The sequence below is a fragment of the Haliotis rufescens genome, unplaced genomic scaffold (genome assembly GCF_023055435.1).
Source record: "Haliotis rufescens isolate VD_foot unplaced genomic scaffold, xgHalRufe1.0.p SCAF_24, whole genome shotgun sequence".
NCBI lineage: Eukaryota > Metazoa > Mollusca > Gastropoda > Lepetellida > Haliotidae > Haliotis > Haliotis rufescens.
In genome coordinates this window covers 762,182-785,459 of record NW_025963935.1, presented here as the reverse complement: position 1 = coordinate 785,459, position 23,278 = coordinate 762,182, and the positions used below count along the sequence as shown (strand labels likewise).

At 41.8% G+C, this 23,278-nt stretch overlaps 1 protein-coding gene across 2 annotated transcripts; it reads left to right on the top strand.

The window, feature by feature from the left end:
* The first annotated feature begins 5 nt into the window (after positions 1-5).
* LOC124122919 (cilia- and flagella-associated protein 45-like) lies at positions 6-15,553 on the top strand. 2 transcript variants are annotated; one of them, XM_046486120.2, is made up of 10 exons: positions 6-145; positions 1,258-1,553; positions 4,599-4,743; positions 4,990-5,160; positions 6,314-6,661; positions 7,238-7,345; positions 8,176-8,483; positions 9,396-9,620; positions 10,741-10,831; positions 14,626-15,553. In XM_046486120.2, exons 1-9 carry the CDS (start codon positions 143-145, stop codon positions 10,820-10,822), a joined length of 1,686 nt encoding a protein of 561 aa, XP_046342076.1. In that variant the 5' UTR covers positions 6-142; the 3' UTR covers positions 10,823-10,831; positions 14,626-15,553. The 2 variants fall into 2 exon arrangements, with proteins under 2 accessions (XP_046342076.1, XP_046342077.1); XM_046486121.2 differs by lacking the exon at positions 10,741-10,831 and having other exon boundaries at positions 7-145.
* The last annotated feature ends 7,725 nt before the right edge of the window (positions 15,554-23,278 follow it).

Sequence of the window (23,278 nt, the reverse complement as noted above, 5' to 3'; positions counted from 1 at the left end):
TGGCGCATGCCCAGTGTCCATGGTTACGTTCAATGTAAATAACTTGCAGGACAACGAATGGTAAATCTGAGAACATTTGGAAAAAAGAACGGGGTGTAAACACGGTTTTAGGGGCGGAATCATACTTATACATTGAACAATCATGGTAAGTGTATGTTCATATATACTATGACATCTAATTTTACGATGGTTTACTGAAGAGTTTTACATTTATTCATGTTGATGAGTCTTGTGTTACTGTTAGGTTGGACATTTTCAGCGGCATGTGTGAAGTTTCACTTGCTATTCTGATCTGAATTTATCATTTAGACCCTGCAATACTGTCGTTAATATTACGCTTAACCGCAAATATTACTCTTTTTTGCTATAATCGATCAGTATTACATATCACACTGTTTCTAATCCATTTGAACCAACTATATTTCCCCGCAAAGTGTTGTAGTCAAAACGGCCTCCTATCAGAAAGGACTCAAAGTCCTAACGGCCACAAAAAAAAGTAAAAATGACCACAAACCCCAAACGTATGTGCTCAAACCAGTAGATACGGAATCCATAAAGCATAATATGCATAATATTCCAATTCCAATAGAGTCTTAGGACTGACAGAATTTCAGATTGGAGTTTCGGAGAACCAGGCATGAAAAAAGCCTCCCAGGTAGCCGAGAACCGCGATGGGGTCATATGGTCAAGACATGACCCAACATCACGGCCGAGAACGCCACCTTCATGAATCCTATTCAGACTGTGGTGGCGATTTACCCTCTCTGTTTCTGAGATTAAAAAAAAATCAAAAAATTGCCGTCTACTAGTAGCAGAGAATTCTGTGTACTGTAAAATTTGCCTGTATTGTCTGATGTTTTCTTGTGAACACTGTATGAATTGGGGTAATAATTCCCACATCATAGCATGTTATCACTGCACTTGTATTTTCTTGATTTCTTTGCCGATTTGTCGGGAGGCAAAATGAAGTAAAAAGATGTAAACAAATGTTTTGGGTTCATTTGAGAGGTTAATACCATTTACAAAAATTAAGCTGAACATATTTTTATATAAATAAACGATAAAGTTATTGAAGAATCATTCTTTAATTAAAATGTAATTTTTTCTTGCGCTGCAGTGGGAAATAAATATGAAAAGATGATGGTGTAGGATATTGTTTAGAAATAAAAAAATGTCTGTGTCTGAAACAAGATTACTTTTGTCGCTGTGTAATCATGTCGGTATATTTAACCCAGTTTACATGTTGATGTTTTCCAGCCTGGCAGCGCTATCTCAGCCTCCAATAGTTCAACCTCCTCCGCATCAAAGAGAGCCAAGACACGCCAGTATCGGGTGATCAGTAACACCTCTCAGATCGATGAGTCGCTGTTTGGTCAGCCCAACCGGGTGGCCAAGAGGAACGAGATGCTGAAGGACATGTGGACTGGCGAGAGGACGCAGGATGTTTCCCTGGAAACGCTGGCCAAACAGAGAAGCGACAAACGTAGAAAAGGAAAATCCAGTAACCGAGAAACAGTACAGGTCATCACTAAGGATCTCATCCGAAACCTCATGTAAGAATCTTTATTTAATGTGAAATTAAACGTTATAGCTTTTCCACTGGACGAGAGTCTGGTTGCATGACCGCAAAACTGATGTTCATAAATGTAGGAACGACACATTTCTAATTCTTCTTTCGATCATAAGTGGAAATGTTTCTAAACAAAGGTTTCCAGTTTCTAAAAACAATCCTGCCGATTTGTTAAATATATTCAGATTCAATAAATGAAGATTCATTTGGAGGGAGGAAGTTATTCTCCTTATTGTAGAAGTTTTATCTTGTCTCGTGGTGAAAATTGAAAAGTAATAAAACTCCCCAAAGCGTTACCGGGTTCCCTACAAGGAAGTAGTCACATAGAATGTTCTGGTTTCAAAGTGACTAGTGCCTTTCTGTTTAAAGTACCGTATATCGCTGTGTATAAGGCGAGTGTTTTGTACCTAGAATTAGGAGGCTTTCAAGGGGGGTCGTCTTATACACAGGGTTGAAGAGTTTTAGTGTTTTTTACCCAACACTACTGTGAGCGAGTAACACCGGAAATACATCCTCAACAAATCCGTACTGAAGTACGCAAATTAATCATGTAATTGTACTGTCTGGTTTTAAAAAATGTTCATTTTATATCTGGACTTACGTTTGTAATATACTTGATTAATTTCAACATAAAATGACCGCAAAACTGATGTTCATTAGTGTAGGAACGACACATTTTGACTTTCATATGTTTTTAACAAGACTGTATTCTTGGAATGACAAACAGTGACAGACTACTTCCACATTACTTGGGAATTCCCTTGCATTATAAATACAGAAGCGTTGTTTCTGAATTTAGACCCTTTAGTCTTGAACATAGCGTTTCAGCATACAGAGGGAATAGTCAGTGAGTTTGACTGCATACCCATTCATGAATATTCTCACTACGACCCATCCTAGTGAACAAAACGAAGTAATGCACCTCCATACTGGGATATTCGTACAGCTTCTCCTCACACTGTGAAAGTCCATACGCCAATGATTCCAGGGTAGAATAGGTCTTCAGCAACCCATGCTTGCTGTAAAAGGTGACTATGCTTGTCGTAAAAGGCGACTAATGGGATTGGGTGGTCAGGCTCGCTGACTTGGTTGATGCATGTCATCGATCCCAATTGCGTGGATCGATGCTCATGATATTAATCACTGGATTGTCTGGTCCAGACTCGATTATTTACAGACCGCCATCATATAGCTGGAATATTGCTGAGTGCGGCGTTAAACAACAAACCAACCAACCAACCATTCGCCAATCAGCTCACACAAAGTGAAAGTTAATTCCTGAATGAAGGTTTGTGTCAGGATCTTGCTTAGGTTTAAGTTCAAACAGGAAGTGATAATTACCTGTATGTTCAGCGATAGAATTTGACGTTGTTTGTCCACTAGTCCTTACAATGATAACAAATGGCAAAACCCTGAGAAATGTCAAATTTCTACTAGTCCTTATGATACCTTAACTATTGGCCAGTTTGGCAAGTACTACAGGACTAGTGCCAATTTCTAACGCTGATGTTGGGTACTGATGGGGTGCAACATCCCCAATTACCGTGTATTATCATAGTTGTTCCTCCACTCTATTATCATAAATACCCAGGACCCATTTCCCACCATAACTTTAGTTTGGAAGTGACGTGACCAGATCTATTTCTCTTATCGATAAATATATATAGCGCATAATTTCTCTTGCTAATACAGTGTTTGAAATATAAAAAACTGCCATCAGGACCCACAGACTTTCGGGAAACTCAGACGATTTTGTCTAGTGGGATTACAATCGTGGTCAATGTAGTGACAGATTCTGCTGTATTGGATCAAAATGGTAACAATGTCCTGTGTTGTCTGGATGGTGTCCTGTGGTTCGGGATGCTGTCGTGATGAACAGGCGTGAATTGTTCATTAAAGTTTCTTGTCGATTGAGTCCAGATTGCGTCCAGATCTTAACGAATGCAAACCGTCTTTGTCGGTTCACTGTCCGGTCACTGTCTGATCTCTGTCAGATCGCATTAGGGAGAAGTGGGACGCTGTCGGGACAGATTCGGTCATTTTTTACCATGAGGAAGACACAAATCGGATCAGATTCAGATTGAAAACGGGGGAAATTGGAATGAATTTGGCTGGAAAAGGCTGAACCGGTACGCTTCCTGAACACTATCTGATTGTTTGTGAATTTCCCGCCACGAATCACAGGATCTTGATCAGACTTTTGACAAATATTAATCGGGAATGGTCCTTTCAAGGAAGTCAGTAAGAATCCTGAATGTGTGACTGAGCCCTTATGCTTGAATCAACAAATAATCAAAGTTTTCGGCATGAATCTACATCCAAACTTGTGGTCATGGAGAGCTAGCCGTTATATTTTTAGTCATGTTAGAAGAATGTTATGAATGAGTTTGTAGCTGGAAAAGGTTTTTACTGGGTATTAGGAGTATTAGGAGCCTAAGCTGGTTGTAGGAGGCAACCAAATGGATTGGGGGGTCAGGTTCGCTGACTTGGTTGATTGTGTTTCATCGTACCCAAACGGCACGGGTCATTGCTGAAAATATCGATCCGCATTATTTGGTCCAGACACAATTGTTTACCGGCTTTTGTCACATGGCTGAAAGGGTAACAAACAAACAAACTTTGTGACAACATCAACGGTAGAAACTAACAGTTTTAGTCCACTAGTCATAATAATGATAACATATAGCCAAACCCTTAATAATGGCAAATTTCTAATGGTCCTTATGATACCTTTACTATTGGGCAGTTTGGCAAGGACTACAGGACTAGTGCCAGTTTCTAACGCTGTGACATAAAAACACGGTCAGTCGCGTACTGGTGCTATTGCAACTTGTTTCAATAATGAAAAAACTGTGCAATAACGCCGGATGGAACGTCTTTAGTGCTGTGTAAATCAAACCAAACTCAAAACAATGGTGCGAAGTAGGTTCCATTGGCCAACCTTGGACTTTCATTTCCATGCTTGTGACCACCTGAATAGGTAAACACTGTCTTCATCACCTTCATCATGTTTTTTTATCTACTTCAGCGTCCCCACAGAAGATCCATCTGGCCAAACCATGATTCTTTCCCGACGCGACTTTGAAAGAATACTGCAAGGAGCTCGCACTTTTTCCAAATCTGAAAAAGAGGCCCGCAGTGATTCAATCAAGATGGCAAAGGAAGCTGCTATGGTAACTCATTTCAGACAAATCATCAAGTGCGCAATCCAAGTTATTAAATCCCACAATGAGGCTTGCTATCATGGTAATATATTGTACTCGTGTACTTTCTAACTGGCAGTTTTAACACTGGTGTCCTATGCAGACACAGAATTCCAATATGACATGTTGAGGTCACATGCTAATTTAGGTCTGCCAGTCTCTAGGTGTTGCTTGATAGCTTCCTTTTAGTGACCTTCCCTGTGTCTTGTGTTCCAGGACGCAGCCCAAGAGAGGAAGAATTACATGAAGGCCATGGACCTGGCTCGCCAGAAGAATGAGAGGCTAAATGACCTTGAGGAAGAGGCCAAGGACAAGGCCGAGCATCTTCTATCCAAGGCCAATGAGATGAGGCAGGAACAGGAGGATGAGATCAAGCATCTCAATGAGGTCAGTTGCTGAGGTCATGCTGACTGATTACTTGTCTTTAAGTCATGGCTGTTTGTTTTTCTCAGAGTAATGTCTGGCATTGTTAATGTGAGATTTTGGAGTGGACACTTGCACAATGGCAGGTCAGTATCATTAATTAGGGCTGGGGCGAATTTACTACCTGGGTACCAACCCCCCTATTACCCGACCCTACCCGGGTACCCACTGTAGGTCTCAAGAGATACAGAATGTCCGATTTGGAATTTGTTTTATTCAACCATATGAAAAGTCAGAAGGAATGGGTGCATAGTCAGAAAGAAATGCGAACATGTGTGACTTGTAGTGTAACCATAGAGTTCTAGATAATTTTTGTCATTAAACAATATATCACGTGACTAACCATGGGTCCGGGTAGTCCTGGGTACCTGGGTCCTACTCAGACCCACCCGAGCCGGGTACCTGAGTTACCCGTCCCAGCCCTATCATTAATGCAGAATATTGTATGACTATCTCTGTGGTCTAGTAGACAGGGTACATCTCGGAGTTCGGAAGGTCGGTGGTTTGATCCCCATCCTCATCCTGCCAAAAGACATTAAAAGATGGTACTTGTTGTTATCCCGGCTGGCACTTGGCATTAATGGGATAAAACTGGTCTTTTCGGTGTCGGTATACTATCTATAAGTTGGGTATCCATGTTAAACTATGGAATGGCAGGGGTAAATTTAACAACAAATTTGTATGTTACAAAAAGCCAGCAGGGATGGCTCCTTTAAAAAGTTACTGGCATTTCTCCAAACTAACTGACCTACAAGAAAATGGAGGATGCCGCTAATCGGCCAAACCTGAGGTCGTGTAGCCAACTAGCAGGACTCTGAAAGTTTTAGAACTCCTCATCCCTAAAACCCCTTTTCATGCACTCCATTCCATTTGCCTCATCAGCAAATAAAGATGTTGGTGTACATAACATTACAAAATGGCAGCTGGTTGTCATTCAACCGAGATGACTGACATATATCATTCTTTGATTAATCCATTCACACGACCTCATTCCCCCCTATGAAATAAATCGAGCGTACAAATCGAGCGTACAAATCTTGAGCATGACGTTAAACCCCATTTCATCCCACCCACCTGTGTTGTTTTGTGTGTATAATGGGATGTCCTGTGGTTCCAGCTTATCTTGAACGCCAAGTGCCATGCTATCCGGGACGCGCAGATCCTGGAGAAGGGGCACGTGAAGAGGGAGATGACGGAGGAGGAGAAGAGGCTTGACATCATGATGGAGGTCGATAGACAGAACGCCATACGCATCCAGGAGGAGATTGAAAGAAAGAAGAAGGACGACCAGCTGATTGGGGCGGCCAAGCTGATGGAGCAGATCCAGGAGAACGAGCAGGAGCGTCTGTTTGAGCTGGAGAGGAAGGACCAGGAGAACATCCAGATGCAGAAGTACATCGGGAAGCTGATGGAGGAAGATCAGGACATGAAGGACAAGAGGAAGGCAGAGCAGACCGACCTCAGGGTGAGTAGGGGGTTGAGTAGACGGACCTCAGGGTGAGTCGGAGGAATGGAGTAGACCGACCTCAGGGTGAGTAGGAGGGGTGGAGTAGTCCAACCTCAGGGTGAGTAGGGGGTTGAGTAGACGGACCTCAGGGTGAGTAGGGGTGGAGTAGACTGACCTCAGGGTGAGTAGGGGGTTGAGTAGACAGACCTCAGGGTGAGTAGGAGGGGTGGAGTAGACCGTCCTCAGGGTGAGTAGGAGGGGTGGAGCAGACCGTCCTCAGGGTGAGTAGGAGGGGTGGAGCAGACTGACCTCGGGGTGAGTAGGAGGGGTGGAGCAGACTGACCTCGGGGTGAGTGAATGGGTAGGGTGAAGGTTAGAGACATCAGAGTGAGTAGGAGGGGTGGAGGAGGGTGGAGCTTTCAGACCTCAGGGTGAGGGAGTTGTTGGGTTGTGGCAGGGAGGAGTAGTGCAGATTAGAAGCTATTTTCCCTCTTCAGGTGCTCCTTGATTTACTTGCTACGAGTAATGATTATTTAAACCTGAAGTAATTCCCCGGTGTGAGCGTTGTGGTGATGTACCATGTGTCTTTCACAGGAGGAGCTCAACAAAGCTAACGATGACATCATCCGTCGCCGAGATGTCAAGAAACTGCAAGAGCAAGCGGAAGAAATGAAAGTGCTGGAATACCAGAGACAGAAAGCTGTGAGTTCCGAGTATCAAATCCCATTTGTACATTCTTGTTTGATGCACAATATTTGTAGTTTGATGCTTTCAACAGTCTGCTGGGCATGCTCAATGTACATCTGGACTTTGTAATTTGTGCATTGGGTGAAATTGCCCCGTCGTCATGAAACTTTCAAAATCGGCTCTGAAAACAGAAAATATGTATCAATATATCAAGGATTTTAATTCTTTGTATTAGAGTGAAGTGCCAATGGCATGCTTAAAATCAAAATAACACAGTTAAAATACTTTACTGGTGCTTAAAGAGCACCTGTAGAAATAATGAAAAAAAAAATTTGTTCACAATGTTTTTTGTATGAAGCCAGCTTGTGAATGTACTTCCACAACTCGACGAACACATGGAAAATAAACATGCTTGGTGTACAGTGTGACTTACACTATAAACCTAGGGATTCAAAAAGTAAAAATGGTATTATCAATCTCAATGAAAAGGAAGGGTTCATACACTCTAAGTTACATCAATGACGATCTAACAAGAGATTCCCTAGTTTTCAGTGAGTGAGTTTGGTTTTACGCCACTTTTAGCAATATTCCAGCAATATCACGGCGGGGGACACCAGAAAAGGGCTTCACACATTGTACCCATGTGGGAAATTGAACCCGGGTCCTCGGTGTGACTAGCCAACGCTTTAACCACTAGGCTACCCGACCGCGCCCTAGTTTTCAAGACAGATTAACAGTATTGTTCTTGTTGACACAGTTAAGTTCCAGAGGGCACAGCTGAGCATGTGTATGGGTGCGCTAGGCACACATGTAAACCAACTCTATCCCTGTTATATGTTCCTTAGGAGAGAGAAGCTGCATTTGAAAAGGAGCAGGAGAGGATCCGCATTGAGAAGGAGCGGGAGGTTGCCAGACTTCGAGCTTTGCAGGAGCGGGCAAGGGACGAGCAGGCCGAGCGGGATGCTTTGCGGGCCAAGCGTGCTCAGGAGCAAGCCGAGCGGGAGTGGCGCAAGAAGGAGGCAGCCGAAGCATACAAGAAGTCGGAGATGGAAGCAATGCTCAAGGGCGCTCGCAGTATGCAGATGTCACAGAAGGAGCACTACCTTGCAGTGCAGGCACAGAGAGAGAGATCCGAGTTTGAGAGAGTGCTTAGGTAGGTGTTGCTTTTGTGTATAGGAGAGTGCTTGAGAGAGTGCTTAGGTAGGTGATGCTTTTGTGTATAGGAGAGTGCTTGAGAGAGTGCTTAGGTAGGTGTTGCTTTTGTGTATAGGAGAGTGCTTGAGAGAGTGCTTTGGTAGGTGATGCTTATGTATATAGGATAGAGTTTGAGTGAGTGCTTAGGTAGGTGATGCTTTTGTATGTAGGACAGTGTTTGAGTGAGTGCTTAGGTAGGTGTTGCTTTTGTGTATAGGATAGTGCTTGAGAGAGTGCTTAGGTACATGTTGCTTATGTGTACAGGATAGTGTTGAGGGAGTGCTTAGGTAGGTGATGCTTATGTGTATAGAACAGAGTTTTAGGTAGTGCTTAGGTAGGCTGTGCTTATGTATGTAGGATAGAGTTTGAGAGAGTGCTTAGGTAGGTGTTGCTGTTGTATGTAGGACAGAGTTTGACAGAGTGCTTAGGTAGGCTGTGCTTATGTATGTAGGATAGAGTTTGACAGAGTGCTTAGGTAGGTGTTGCTGTTGTATGTAGGACGGTGTTTGAGAGGGTGCTTAGGTAGGCTGTGCTTATGTGTGTAGGACAGAGTTTGACAGAGTGCTTAGGTAGGCTGTGCTTATGTATGTAGGATAGATTTTGAGGTAGTGCTTAGGTAGGTGTTGCTTATGTGTATAGGACATTGTTTGAGGTAGTGCTTAGGTAGGACAGTGTTTGAGAGAGTGCTTAGGTAGGTGTCGCTTATGTGTATAGGACATTATTTGAGAGAGTGCTTACGTTGGCATTAATGATAATGTAGCCAGGACAGTGTTTGGCAGAGACTTTGGTCACCAAATGTCAGAGATCCGTATTCCAATAGGCTCCACATTCCACCCCTGCTAAAGTCTCATTGTATGGTTCTCTTCTCCAGGGCCCAGAAGGAGCTGGTGGAGAAGGAACAACGAGAGGACGATGTGATGCGCAAGAAGCGTCTGACACATGCGGAGGAAGTGCGTCGCCAGATTAGGCAGAAGGAGCACGAGAAGGTCAAAGAACGAAACAACTTCTTTGAGGAAGGTGTGAAGCTTGACGAAGAGGCACGTGTCCGTCGAAACAGACTGGAGGAAGTGAAGAGGAAGAAGCTCCAAGAACTCAGGTCTGTACCAATAGTAGTCTGTCTTTGTAACTCAGATGTTAAGGAAGGGCTTGTGCTGGTTGGGATACTAAGTTGCAGCTAGTATGTGACTGAATAATTGCAAGACCGTTTTCGACATGTATGCTTCCATACCTGGGCTCACTTGCACAAAATGATCTTAGCGCTAAGACTGATGTAGGCCTATGTTAAAGTTTGGGGCTTATGATCATCTTAGTGCCAAGACCGCTTTGTGCAAGTGGGCCCACTTCCTTCCAACAGTTAAATCCAGTCTGTAGATCCTCCAAAAATCTGTTTCTTTAATACTTATTGTTGTCAATTTACAACAGGCAGTACTAAACAGTACAGAAAGTCTTAAAGGAGCTATCTCTGCTACGTGTCTGTAACAATGCAGTCTGTGATGCCAGCAGATTTTGACAACTTCATCTGATAACAGCCCATATAATATCATTAAAATGTACTGCAAATTCAAAACATGTTCTGGCCTGCAGACGTTTGAAGTATCTTTACAGACTGCAATGTTACTGGTATTATGTGCCCATGGTTGCTGATGCGATACATCTTTGACATTCTTGACTGTCATCAAAATTGTATTTCCAGTGTTCATTTTCTTCTTGTGAAAATCTTACCTACTTGACAGAGAAATTGCAGGCAATTCAGAAAATCTTTCAAATGTTTGGACTATCTTTCAGTTCAACAATGTTCACAAATATATTTTTTTTCCTACAATATTTGACATATAGTAACACATTTTACAACTTTTGTTTCCCATTTAGTATCATTTTTCAATTATTGTGACACATTAAGGATGTATTGCATCAACGCGGGTGAATAAGAATTAACCTTGACCTACATAGACAGCTGACCTCTAACCTTTAACCTTGTTTCTTTACTAATGAATCCTTCCACAGTTGATATTGCCCTACTAACATGTTTCCCGTGAGAATTAGCCTTGACCTACATAGACAGCTGACCTTTAACCTTGTTTCTTTACTAATGAATCCTACCACAGTGGATATTGCCCTACTAACATGTTTCCCGTGAGAATTAACCTTGACCTACATAGACAGCTGACCTTTAACCTTTCACCTTGTTTCTTTACTAACCTCCTCCCTGCATACAGGGATATTGGCATCCCTGAGAAATACCTGCGCCATGTTGTCCACCAGGCGAAGCTGGAGAACCCAGAGTCGGTGGCCGTGTAGCGTCCAGCGGTGGGAACCATCTTCACAGTGCAGCTCTGTCTTGTACAGGCCATCCTCCTTTATCCAGGGTGTTATGTCTCCATCCTATTTTGAAACATACATGGACCTAATCGGGGGCGGTCGGGTAGCCTAGTGGTTAAAGCGTTCGCTCGTCACGCCGAAGACCCGGGTTCGATTCCCGACATGGGTACAATGTGTGACCCCATTTCTGGTGTTCCCTGCCGTGATATTGCTGGAATATTGCTAAAAGCGGCGTAAAACCATACTCACTCACTCACTGGACCTAATCGCCAGGGTAACTTCGTTTTGGAATGACGTCCCAACTGACGTGGGTCCTCACCTACTGAGAAGACATGCTCTCAGTCAGGAGAGTAAATTAATTGGGTAGCTTATTATAATTTTCGCTTGAGGCCATATGAAATAGACTCACACACTGAACTGTGGCTATTATTGAGTCCAGGGACGTAACATAATGGATTGGAGATATAATACCCATGATAAACGAGGATGTGTTAGGTCTACCAACAAAAACATGCCTAAGATGATATTGAATATAGAATTGTGAACATTATTTGTTGAATTTGAACAGACCAACAGCACATACATCCAGTTGGCACACCTGTCTGGAGGTTTAACCACTGGTCTGAAGCCTGTGTCTAGTAAAATTTCATCTGGTCTTGTTAGATCAGCTTATATAAGTCCATATACTAGGAATAAAATATACTGAAACTGCTGCCAAAATTCAAGTTCGAGGTAGTAGATACAAGTATTTGTCATAGGCTGAACTACGCTATTAAGTAAGCCAGCCAAGAACTTAAGGTCCTCAAAAAGGAAGCCTAATTGTCCACCTGTGTGTGTACGAATTCAACATATGCCACAATTCTATCTGTATGAAAACATCTTAGATTTGTATGTTGGTAGGCCTGTGATAGCCGATGTCCTAACTGAGTGTGTGTAGAGGTCAATGCAAGGGTTCAAAGTGCATTTGCATCTGTTGATGATGATTATGAGGATGTCAGAGATTTAGCTCACCCCACCTTGTCCTGTATGCGCTTAGGACAGTGAGAGAATTGTTGCCACAGAGTCTGGATGACGGTAACCCTTGCCGTGACCTTGACCTAGTTTAGAACCTGTCGTTTCCATGTGCTTGACATTGCTGGCATCCAAAGCAGCTTTAGAAACTAACAGTTTTCGTCCACTAGTCCTTATAATGATAACATATAGCAAAACCCTTAAAAATGGCAATTTTCTACTAGTTCTTATGATACCTTTACAATTGGGCAGTTTGGCAAGGACTAAAGGACTAGTGCCACTTTCTAACCCTGCAAATACCACTGGATGGGAAGATGAATAGATTGTTTTCCTGTATATATAATACTTGGAGCTCCGCCAGTTTGATTGCGTATTGACGCATGGGAGGCCCACTTGCCTTAGGTGCCGCAATTCATAGTGAAGCGTTGCACCCTTAGAGGTGCCAGAAACCTTGATAATAGGTTCGAATCCCGGTTCGCCGTGATAATGTTTCTAGGTTTGTCAGCACCATACCCATGCTCATGGGTTTTACAAAAGTGGTAAAGTTCTAAGACCTGCATCACTTTGGGCTGTCAAGCTGGCATGCCGTGATCTAACTGAAAAACTCTTCACAGTGGGGTTAAACTCGATTCACTCACTCACTCACTCACTCTACCAATGGTACTACCTTTAATGGTGTGAGTGAGTGAGTTGGGTTTAACGCCGCTTTTAACAGTATTCCAGTTATATTGCGGCGTGTCAGCTTAATGTGGGAGGAAAGCCCGAAAGATGCAGGTCTCAGACGTTTACCACTTCGGTGAAACCCACGAGCATGGGTATGGTGCTGACAAACCTAGAAACATAATCGGGGCGAACCGGGATTCGAACCCACAATCATAGGTTTCTGGTGTGCCCAAGGGACGCAACTCTGGACAGCGAATTGCGGCGCCTTAGACGACTGGGCCACCCGTGCCCTCCTTTAATGGTGTGAACCAAACACTTTGATGATGTCAGCACTAGCTATGGAAACAACAAGTTATTTGCCAAGTATGTGTTTGTGTTTTTCAGCATTAGTCCTCTGTATGTACGCTGTATTAGCTGTGTGCTAGACCTTAGACTCCCTTCTTTTGTTTCTCCTGCTATATGGAGGCACTAGCACCTGAACGACTAGCCGACTAGTCAACCAGCCTACTAGTCACTGATATCCGGGGTAGAATAGGTCTTCAGCAACCTTCTTGCTGTTAAAGGTGACTGCTTGTCGTAAGAGGCAACTAACGGGATTGGGTGGTCAGGCTCGCTGACTTGGTTGATGCATGTCATCGTATCCCAATTGTGTGGATCGTTGCTCATGATGTCAATCACTGGATTGTCTGGTCCTGACTCGATTATTTACAGACCGCCGTCATATAGCTTGAATATTGCTGAATGAGGCGTTAAACTACAAACCAAAGCAAAAAACTAGTCACTGATAATCTCTCCATGAGAAATTTATGCGCCTATTGTTATGAGGATCCTTGGCTAGTCGACTAGTAAAATGTTAGTTGTTCCCGGGCGATTGTGTACAGCATGATTGTTGTTGTGAATAATCATATACTGGATGCTGTTTATAATTACCTGATGCAGTTTTTTAATTTAATTTGTTAACTATCTTATGTGTTTTTTATATTCTTTCATCTCTTTGAACACTGATAGATATGGAACTTATCACTCTTTTCACTGCATGCACCAACACAAACACACATTAGGTGTCAAGACGAAGATGCTGAAATATACATAAAAATATCATCAATATCATTGATTCTAAAAAGTGATAAATATTTAGCTTCCACCAAGCTGAACACACACTGGATATTTAATCTCAAGAAAGGCATCAGATATCAAAATCACTCGGGATTAATTCATGTTTACAAAATATTGTTTATTTTTACAATAATATCTTATTGTAAGGTTCCAATTTTCTGGACTTCATTGGTATTGAATTCTCAGCATCATTATTAAAGGGTCACCTAGGTATGGAGGGTGCCATGTATGATATGAACATTTGCCAACATGCTTTATCAGGTCTGAGTATGTTGACAATGTGATTATAAGTTCAAGAACATGTTGTTTATGCCCATGTCTCACAGAGTGGATGATTTTATAAACTGGAAAAAAAGAAACCAACTACCGTATTCAACATAATAAGCGCCCCGGGCGCTCTCAAAATTAGAAATAGGGGCGCTTATTAGAATATTATTTTGGTGAAAACAACAGAGTTGAAAGATTGTAAATTTCATGGTTTATGCTGACAGCCTGAAATGTTTATATACGACAGATATATTTTTCCAAAATTTAATTGCCCATAATTAAGGGTGCATATAACACACGAGAGCGTATTATACGTGAATAAATAAGTCTTTTGATCAATCGGAAGGGTGCTTATTGGGATTGTTCACTAGCCAATATATTAGCAAATATCGCCGTGGGCACTTATTAGAGCGGGGTGCGTATTACATTGAATACAGTATTAAGAACAATGAAAAGTGCAAGGTTAAAGTGAGGGAAAAAGCTAACCAATACACACGCCTGGACGCAATGGTTTAACTCATGCTTGTGCAATACATATCAAGTAACAGTTGATGTGGGTAGAAAATGGTTCATTCCAGACGCCACTGAACTCTAAGAAGTTGAAAGTGGTTTTTTTAAATACTTTTATCTCTAAATATCTGCATGACCCCTCAATAACGATGCTGAGTATATTTTTGAAATTTGAAATAAATAATATTAACATGTTCTCTTCTTTGTGTTCACAGGGAAGCTGGGATCCCCGAGAAGTATCTTTCCCAAGTCGAGAGAAAGGTTAACCAACCAGCGAAAATCATGGCCTAAGTTTTGGTTACCATGGAAACACCTCTTCCGTCCAAAGAAAATTGTGATATACTTTTGGAAATATTTGTGTAATGATAAACACAATATTTATGAGAACACAGTACTACAAGTACTTGTGATACTATTGTTGAATGTTGGTATTTTAATAGGCTAATTTTGGTATGTGATCTTTTCTGTTATTGAAAACACGAAAGATTGGTTAAGATTTGGCTTGAGTGAAAATATGACAAAACTATTGCTTGTGGTTGGATATATTGTCTAAACTGGATTTTGTCAAAATGTTTTTGGAAATATCTGATAGTCCTGTCTGGCATGGCAGAAGCGAACCTGACCTCGATGACCTTGGTAACTCAAGGTCATGGTTATATGTAAAACAATCATCAGTATTCTATATGTTATTGTGCAAATAGTGTTGTTTCCAGTATATTATTGTACATAATGGTTGTCCTGCAAACACATATATATATATATATATACTACTACAAAAAGTTAAAGAGCACCAAATGTTTTTCATGACTATACTTAATGTCAGGCCATGACTGGTTAGCGATAATCATATGAAAGAAATCTGGTGTTCTCGAACTTCTTTTGAGTAGCATACATCATCCATCCAAATTTTCAATGCTGTTTGCTTTTCAAGTAGTATTTTCACGTTACATTAGGTAAATTTATTCAATACAGAAATATCCAAATTTTCTCTTTCGTTAGGATTATTCTGTTGAATCATGGCACTTTAAGTTACTGTGATCACATCCTTGTACATATCATCTACTTTCCTCTGCGTATTGATTGATGAAAACACACAAATTTAGACTTGTGTTAAACCACTAAGAAATAAAATTCTTCATTACATCGGTGTTTTCGTTGCCTCTCTTTGTGGCTGATCAAGCTGGTAATGGAGTTTTTGGTTCATTGAGAAATCCTGACCTGACAATTGACCCTACAAATGTGCAGTCAACAACAACAACAGCAGGGATGCTTTGTGACAGAAGCTCGTGAGGCTGCCAGCCAAATCATGGCACTCTCTAGTGAGTGAGTGAGTTGGTTTTAACGCCGCTTTTAACAGTATTACAATTATATCACTTCGGTGAAACCAACGAGCACGGGTATGGTGCTGACAAACCTAGAAACATAATAGGGGCGAACCGGGATTCGAACCCACAATCATAGGTTTCTAGCGTGCCCAAGGAACGCAAGTGATGCAGGTCTTGGACGTTTACCACTTCGGTGAAACCCAAGAGCACGGGTATGGTGCTGACAAACCTAGAAACATAATCGGGGTGAACCGGGATTCGAACCCACAATCATACGTTTCTGGCGTACGCAAGGGGCGCAAGGAACGCAAGTGATGCAGGTCTCGGACGTTTACCACTTCGGTGAAACCAACGAGCACGGGTATGGTGCTGACAAACCTAGAAACATAATCGGGGCGAACCGGGATTCGAACCCACAATCATAGGTTTCTGGCGTTCCCAAGGAACGCAAGTGATGCAGGTCTTGGACGTTTACCACTTCGGTGAAACCCACGAGCACGGGTATGGTGCTGACAAACCTAGCAACGTAATCGGGGCGAACCGTGATTCGAACCCACAATCATAGGTTTCTGGCGTACGCAAGGGGCGCAAGTAACGCAACTCTGCACAGTGAATCTCGCCGCCTTAGACGACTGGGCCACCCGTGCCCCGCTCTCTCTAAGTTGACACAATTTATGGATAACAACTTCAATACTGTGAGACGACGCTTGGTGTGGTTCCTTATCCTGTTGTAAAGCAAGACTGAATGGGGATGTTGTTGTTGCATTGAGTGTTTAAGAGGTCGCCTTCTGTCTTAGCAATTTCGGCAGACCTGTCCCTCTTTTGGACTCCTGTGTGTGAGTAGGGTGAACATAAATATTGCGAATTTGGTATTCACATAATTTCTGTTTTTGTATTGATATAATTTCATTTTTAATTTTGGCTGCCGTTTAATGTTTATATGCATTCTTGTAGCTGTCCATCTCTCAGAAATAGAGTTAGTTTGGCCTTTGCTATTGCATCTCTAGGCTTTAGGAGATCTATGACAGATAGTGGGTCCAACTAATTCTTGTTTTAACCTAGCCCGGGCTGGGGCGTGGTCTTGACACTCTAGTAACAATTGAGCAATGGATACAGGTTGATTGCAAGACGGACAAACCTTGTCATAGTGCTTTTTGTGACTGAGTCTGAGGCGTGAGATAGCAATTTCAACTTTCCTTTCATTTGAGTATGAGTTTGGCTTTTGTTGGATCTTGGGTTGAATTTTGTATAGCCTTCTGCCGATCTTACTTGCGTCTCACTGGGCTTGCCATCTTGGTCTATAGAGGCTTTGATTTTGATTTTGATCTCTAGTTTACTAAAGGGAATAGGCTGTATATCCGCTTTGTCTAGAGCTAGCTTCGCCAGTGAGTCTGCTTTTTCATTTCCTTGAATATCTATGTGAGAGGGGATCCAACACATCTCCACCTGTTGCCCTTGGTCCGATAGTTTTGTATATTTGAATGAGTTACTTACTTACTTACTTTGGAGATTTAACGTGCGCTTTCCGACTGATGCGTATTTCGCACACGGGCCCGGCCAAGCCATTTAATGTGTTTCCGAAAGGGGCGAAGGTGGTCTGTGCAACCCAAGAGGGGGGTTTTAGGGGTTGCTTATATAGAATTTGGGAATTTTGAGATTTGGAATAGATGCCGATGGGATTGGGGAGGAGAACTAAGGGAGCTGGGTATGGTGGATGTTTGTTTGTTTATGTGATTTTGATTTGGTAGGTTATTGTGTTTTTAGATGCGTTTTATTAGTTCCATTTTTATTAAGAATACGCCTAAGGCCTTGAAGTTTTCTAGTTTATTTTGTGGGTTTAGTATTGCTTCTAGAGTTAGAGCCTTGTTTAGATTGAGGGTGGTTTGTAATGCGGTTCGATGTGTTAGGTAGTGTGTGCAGTGGATGAGTGCATGTTCTGGGGTTTCTGGTTGTTTGCAATGTGGGCAGTTACCTGTAGTGTGTTTTTTAAATTTTTTGAGGTGGTTATTTAGGTTGGTGTGTCCTGTTTGGAGTTTAGTGATTACTCTGTCGATTTTTTTCGATGGATTGAGAATTTTGGGTTTGGTTAGTGGTTTGCTGAGCACTTTTTTGATTTGGCTATTTGAGTTTAGATATAGGTTGTCATTTTTTTGTGAGTTTTTGCTTGTTTACACTTTTAATTTCTGATTTTGAGATGGGTAAGTTTAAGCTTATTTCTGGGATTTTGAGGGATAGTTTAGCTGCTTTATCGGCGTTTTCGTTACCGTATATTCCTACGTGGGCGGGTATCCACAAGAAGGTTATTTGTTTGCCTGCCTTAGTTAGGTCGTTGGAGCTTTTAAGTATTTGATTTATTAATTTAGGTCGGTTTTTGGTATTTTTGTTTTGAAGGGCTTGCAGTCCACTTAGGGAGTCGCTAAGTATTAGGATATTTTTGTGTTTTTTGGATTCTTGATTATGGAGGGCTGAGGCCATGCCCATTAGTTCTGCCGTGAATATTGATTGGTTGTTTGGGAGTCGGAAGGATCGTGTGGTTTTAGTTGGTTGTGTGGTATGGACTCCGAAACCTGTGTGTTTGGAGGTCGGATCTGAGGATCCGTCTGTGTAAATGTGACACCAATTTGGCCAATTTTCGTGTATGTATGCTAGTGTGGTAGTTTTACCTATGTTTGGGTCGGTTTGTTTATTTATTTGGCTAGCTAGTGTTGTGTCTATTTTGGGTATTTTAAGTTTAGGGGTGAAGATATTTGATTGTTTGCAGTTTTGTTTAAGATTTTTAATTTGGTGTTCATTTAGGTAGTTTGTTATTCTTTGGGATATTGGGGTAAGTAAGGGGTGTTTACGAGCTAGAGCTTGGTTTTTGGGGCTGATGTTTTGGTTTATTAAGTTTTGGATGAGAGGGTTTGATTGGGACGCGGCCCAGAAATTTAAGCTTAGCTGTTCCCTGCGTAGACTTAGTGGCATTTCTCCTGTTAAGGCCTGAAGTGAGGTGTAGGAGGTGCCATGTTGGGTGCGTGTAATTAGTTTGAGAGCCTGATATTGTATTGAGTCAAGTTTTTATCCCCCGCCGCGGGAAAGCGCGAAGCGGGGGATATAGTATTCACGACCGTCCGTCCGTCCGTACGTCCGTCCGTCCGTACGTCCGTCCGTACGTCCCACCTGTTTGTTGCCGCGATATCTCAAGAACTAAACACTGGATTGTCTTCATATTTGGAACTATAGTGTATATACAGACTCCGCAGACACCAGTCGGTTTTGGTGACCTTGATCCCATTTTCAAGGTCACAGCAGGCAAATCTACTTTTAGAGTTGGAAAACGGTGTTGCCGCGATATCTCAAGAACTAAACCTCTCGATTGTCTTCATATTTGGAACTATGGTGTATATACAGACACCGCAGACACCAGTCGGTTTTGGTGACCTTGATCCCATTTTCAAGGTCACAGCAGACAAATCTGCTTTTAGAGTTGGAAAACGGTGTTGCCGCGATATCTCAAGAACTAAACACTGGATTGTCTTCATATTTGGAACTATGGTGTATATACAGACTCCGCAGACACCAGTCGGTTTTGGTGACCTTGATCCCATTTTCAAGGTCACAGCAGACAAATCTGCTTTTAGAGTTGGAAAACGGTGTTGCCGCGATATCTCAAGAACTAAACACTGGATTGTCTTCATATTTGGAACTATGGTGTATATACAGACTCCGCAGACACCAGTCGGTTTTGGTGACCTTGATCCCATTTTCAAGGTCACAGCAGACAAATCTGCTTTTAGAGTTGGAAAACGGTGTTGCCGCGATATCTCAAGAACTAAACCTCTCGATTGTCTTCATATTTGGAACTATGGTGTATATACAGACACCGCAGACACCAGTCGGTTTTGGTGACCTTGACCCCATTTTCAAGGTCACAGCAGGCAAATCTGCTTTTGGAGTTAGAAAACGGTGTTGCCGCGATATCTCAAGAACTAATCGCTGGATTGTCTTCATATTTGGAACTATAGTGTATATACAGACACCGCATACACCTGTCAGATTTGGTGACCTTGACCCCATTTTCAAGGTCACAGCAGGCAAATCTGTTTTTGGAGTTGGAAAACAGTGTTGCCACAATATCTCAAGAACTAATCGCTGGATTGTCTTCATATTTGGTACTATGGTGTATATGGCGGGGGATATTTCGTCACTCTGTGACAAATACTTGTTTAGATAGAGAGTTGTTTAGGGTGTTGTATATGGCGCAGCCGTAGTCTAGTTTTGATCTAATTAGTGATATGTAGAGAGAGAGGAGGGTATCTTTGGATGCTCCCCAGTTAGAGCCAGTTAGGCATCTGAGGGTGTTTAGGTCTTTACTGCATTTAGTTGTTAGGTTTTGGATGAGAGCATCCCAGGTGAGATGTTCATTGAAAATTAGTCCTAAGAATTTGGTTTGTTTTTGAAATTTGATGTTTGATTGGTTAGCTGGAGGATTGGGGAGGCGGGTTTCATGTTTTTATGTTTGAATACTATTCCTGTTGTTTTTTCTGAGTTAAGGGAGAAGCCCCATTTGTCAGCCCATTGTTGTATTTTATTAAGAGATTTTTGGAGTAGATTTTGGACCATGTTCATGCTTTTAGTGCGGATCCAGATGGCTCCATCATCCGCGAATTTTGATGTGTTTACTTTAGGGCATAGGCCCTCGAATAGATCGTTTATCATTATATTGAAGAGGGTGGGGCTGAGGATACTGCCCTGTGGAGTACCATTTTCTAGGGGACATTGGTCCGATAGAGTTTGGTCTATACCCACGGTTATTTTACGATTGTTTAGTTTATTATCTGACCATTGAGTCCTATTTTTTTAAGTTTTTGTATTAGCCCATCGTGCCATACCATGTCGAAAGCTTTAGAGAAGTCTAAGAAGATGCCTGTGGTATATTGTTTATTTAGTTGTCCTGTCTTAATATCTTGTTCTAGTCGGGCGAGGTTATCTAGGGTTGAGCGGCCAGGAGTGAAACCGCTTTGATCTGGGTTTATGATGTTATTTTGGGTTAAGTAATGTTGTAATCTATTTTTAGCCATTGATTCCATTACTTTACATAAGTTTGAAGTTAGGGATATTGGTCTATATGAGTTAGCTTGATTAGCTGGTTTATTAGGTTTAGGGATTGGTATGACTAGGGCCTGTTTCCAGGGAGTAGGAACCTGTCCGTTTAGGTAGATGAGATTGTATAGTTTGAGTAGTGCCTGGAGTAGTTTTAGGGGGAGTTTTTTAATTATTTGGTAAGAAGTTAGGTCTAATCCTGGGGCTGTGCCCTTTTTCCTGTTTTGGATTACGTAGAGGAGCTCCTCCATTGTGTAGGGTTGATTTATTTCTAGATTGTTATTGTTTGGTTCTTTTGTGGGTTTGTTTTCTGTTTTAAGTTTATCTTGGAATTTTTTACTGAAGTTGGTGTTACTGCTAACGGCCGAAAAGTGGTTGGCGAGATTATTTGCTTTTTGGGCGGGGTTGGTTGAATTGTCAATGTTAGGGTTTTTTTTATGTCGTTTTAAGCCTCTGATGGCGTGGATTTTGCGCCAGACCATTCTGGCATCTGTACGGTTATTTATACCTTCGCAGAATTTTTTCCAGTCTCTACTTTTGGCTATTTGGACTAGTTTTTGAACCTGGTGGTTTAGTTCGTGGGCTATGTTTAAATATTTGTAGTCGCGTTTTGCTTTATTGAAGGCTGATTTACGTTTGTCTAGTCTGTTCTATTTCCTCATTCCACCATGGTACCGTGGGTTTGCCTGTCTTAGATGTTTTGAAGGGGATGGAGGTTTTGGCTGCGTTTATTATATAGTCTGTTAGGTTTTTACAATAGGTTTCTGGATCATTATTTTCTATTTCGTTTAAGTTAGCTTCGTTGCAGATATCTTGGAATTGGTCCCAGTTAGCTTTATTGTAATGGAATTTTGGTTCTTGGTTTTCAGTTTGGATTGGTACGTTTGTATTTCCTATGGTTATGTTTATGGGGAAGTGGTCACTACCTAGCGGGACGTCGTGCACTTCCCATTGAGTACTTTGGGCTAGATCTGCGGTGCATATGGTTAGGTCGATAGCCGACATTTTTTGGTTTATCTTATCGTACCTCGTGGGTTGGTTGCTATTAAGGAGTACTAGGTCGTTTGTTTCTATCCATTCGGAGATTAATTTGCCATGATTATCTATTTTATCATCTATGCTCCATGTAGGATGGTGAGCGTTAAAGTCTCCTAGGAATATAGTAGATTTATCGCTTATTTGGAGTAGTTTGTTTAGATCCTCAGGTTGGACTTTTTGTTCCGCCCAGTGGTAAATATTTATGATGTTTATGTTTCGGTTATTTACTGTGATTTTAATGCCGTTGGCTTCTAGGTTTGGCGTGTCTATTTTTATTTCTTCGTAATTTATATCTTCCCTGATAAATATGATTAGTCCTCCTGCGGCTCTTCTTGTTTTTGCTTTAGCTCTGTCGGTTCTAATTGAGTTGTAGTTAGGTAGTGTGAATTTGGATTTTTTTTAGAATTTGGTTTCCTGTATACAAGCAATGTGAGGGCCTTTATTTAGTTTAAATTTAGTTTTTAGTTCATGGCCGTGGGAGGTGAGTCCGTTGGCGTTCCACTGAAAAATATTTAGTCCTTCGAATATTGGATTTCGGATGATTGGTGATTTAGTTTTTAGTTTTCATTTTATTCGGCGAGTTCTTTTAGATGGAGGTTAAAGAGGAAGAAGGGAAGATCGGTTATTTTTAGATTAAAAGCTACTTTGTGGAAGGATTTCATGCCAGCTTTTGGTGAGTTTTGACTATGCATTTATGCTAGGAGTAAGGTGAGGTTATTTAGGTTTTGGGTGTTGGCTGGTTGGGGAGTTTGGTTTGTTTTAGTTGGAGTAGTGTCTATTGTTTCCTCAGTAGTGGAGAAATCTTCGTCATCGGTTAGATTAGTTTTAGCTGATTGAGTTTCCATGGGGGAGGTATGTGATGTGGAGGATTGTGAAGGTGTTTGTGGGATGGGTGTAGCTGATGATTTCTTAGTGTTTGTGTTTTGTTGTTGTGCTTGCTTGTGGGAGAGTGTTGTTACCATATGGGCTGTAGGGTGCTTGGATGAGGGTTGTGTTGTGGTGGTCATTTTGAGGTTTGTTTTGCATGCGGGGGTTGATGTTTTGGCTATGTGAGATGTGGGAGGGTTCGTGGTTGGTTGAGTGGCTGCTTGCATGTGTGAGGTGGGTGCGGTTTCTCGGTAGGGGTCCCAGACAGAGCTGTCGGTTATGGGTGTGGTGTTTGTTTGTGGGATGGTGTTTGGGTGTGGTGTAGGGAGGAGTTGTTTAGATGCAGGTGACAATGGAGGTTGGGACCGTTTTTCCGTTTCTAGTTGAGGTTATTCTACGCGTGCTGGTGATTAGGGGTTGAGGGTTTTGGTCTTGGTTTATGTTAGCTTCTAGAGAGTATAATTGTAAGTCCTCATTTGTTTCCCTTGGGTTAACCCTAATTACGCCTCGTGTATATTGTTGCCAATTAAGTGTTTGTTTGATTACCGTGACGTGG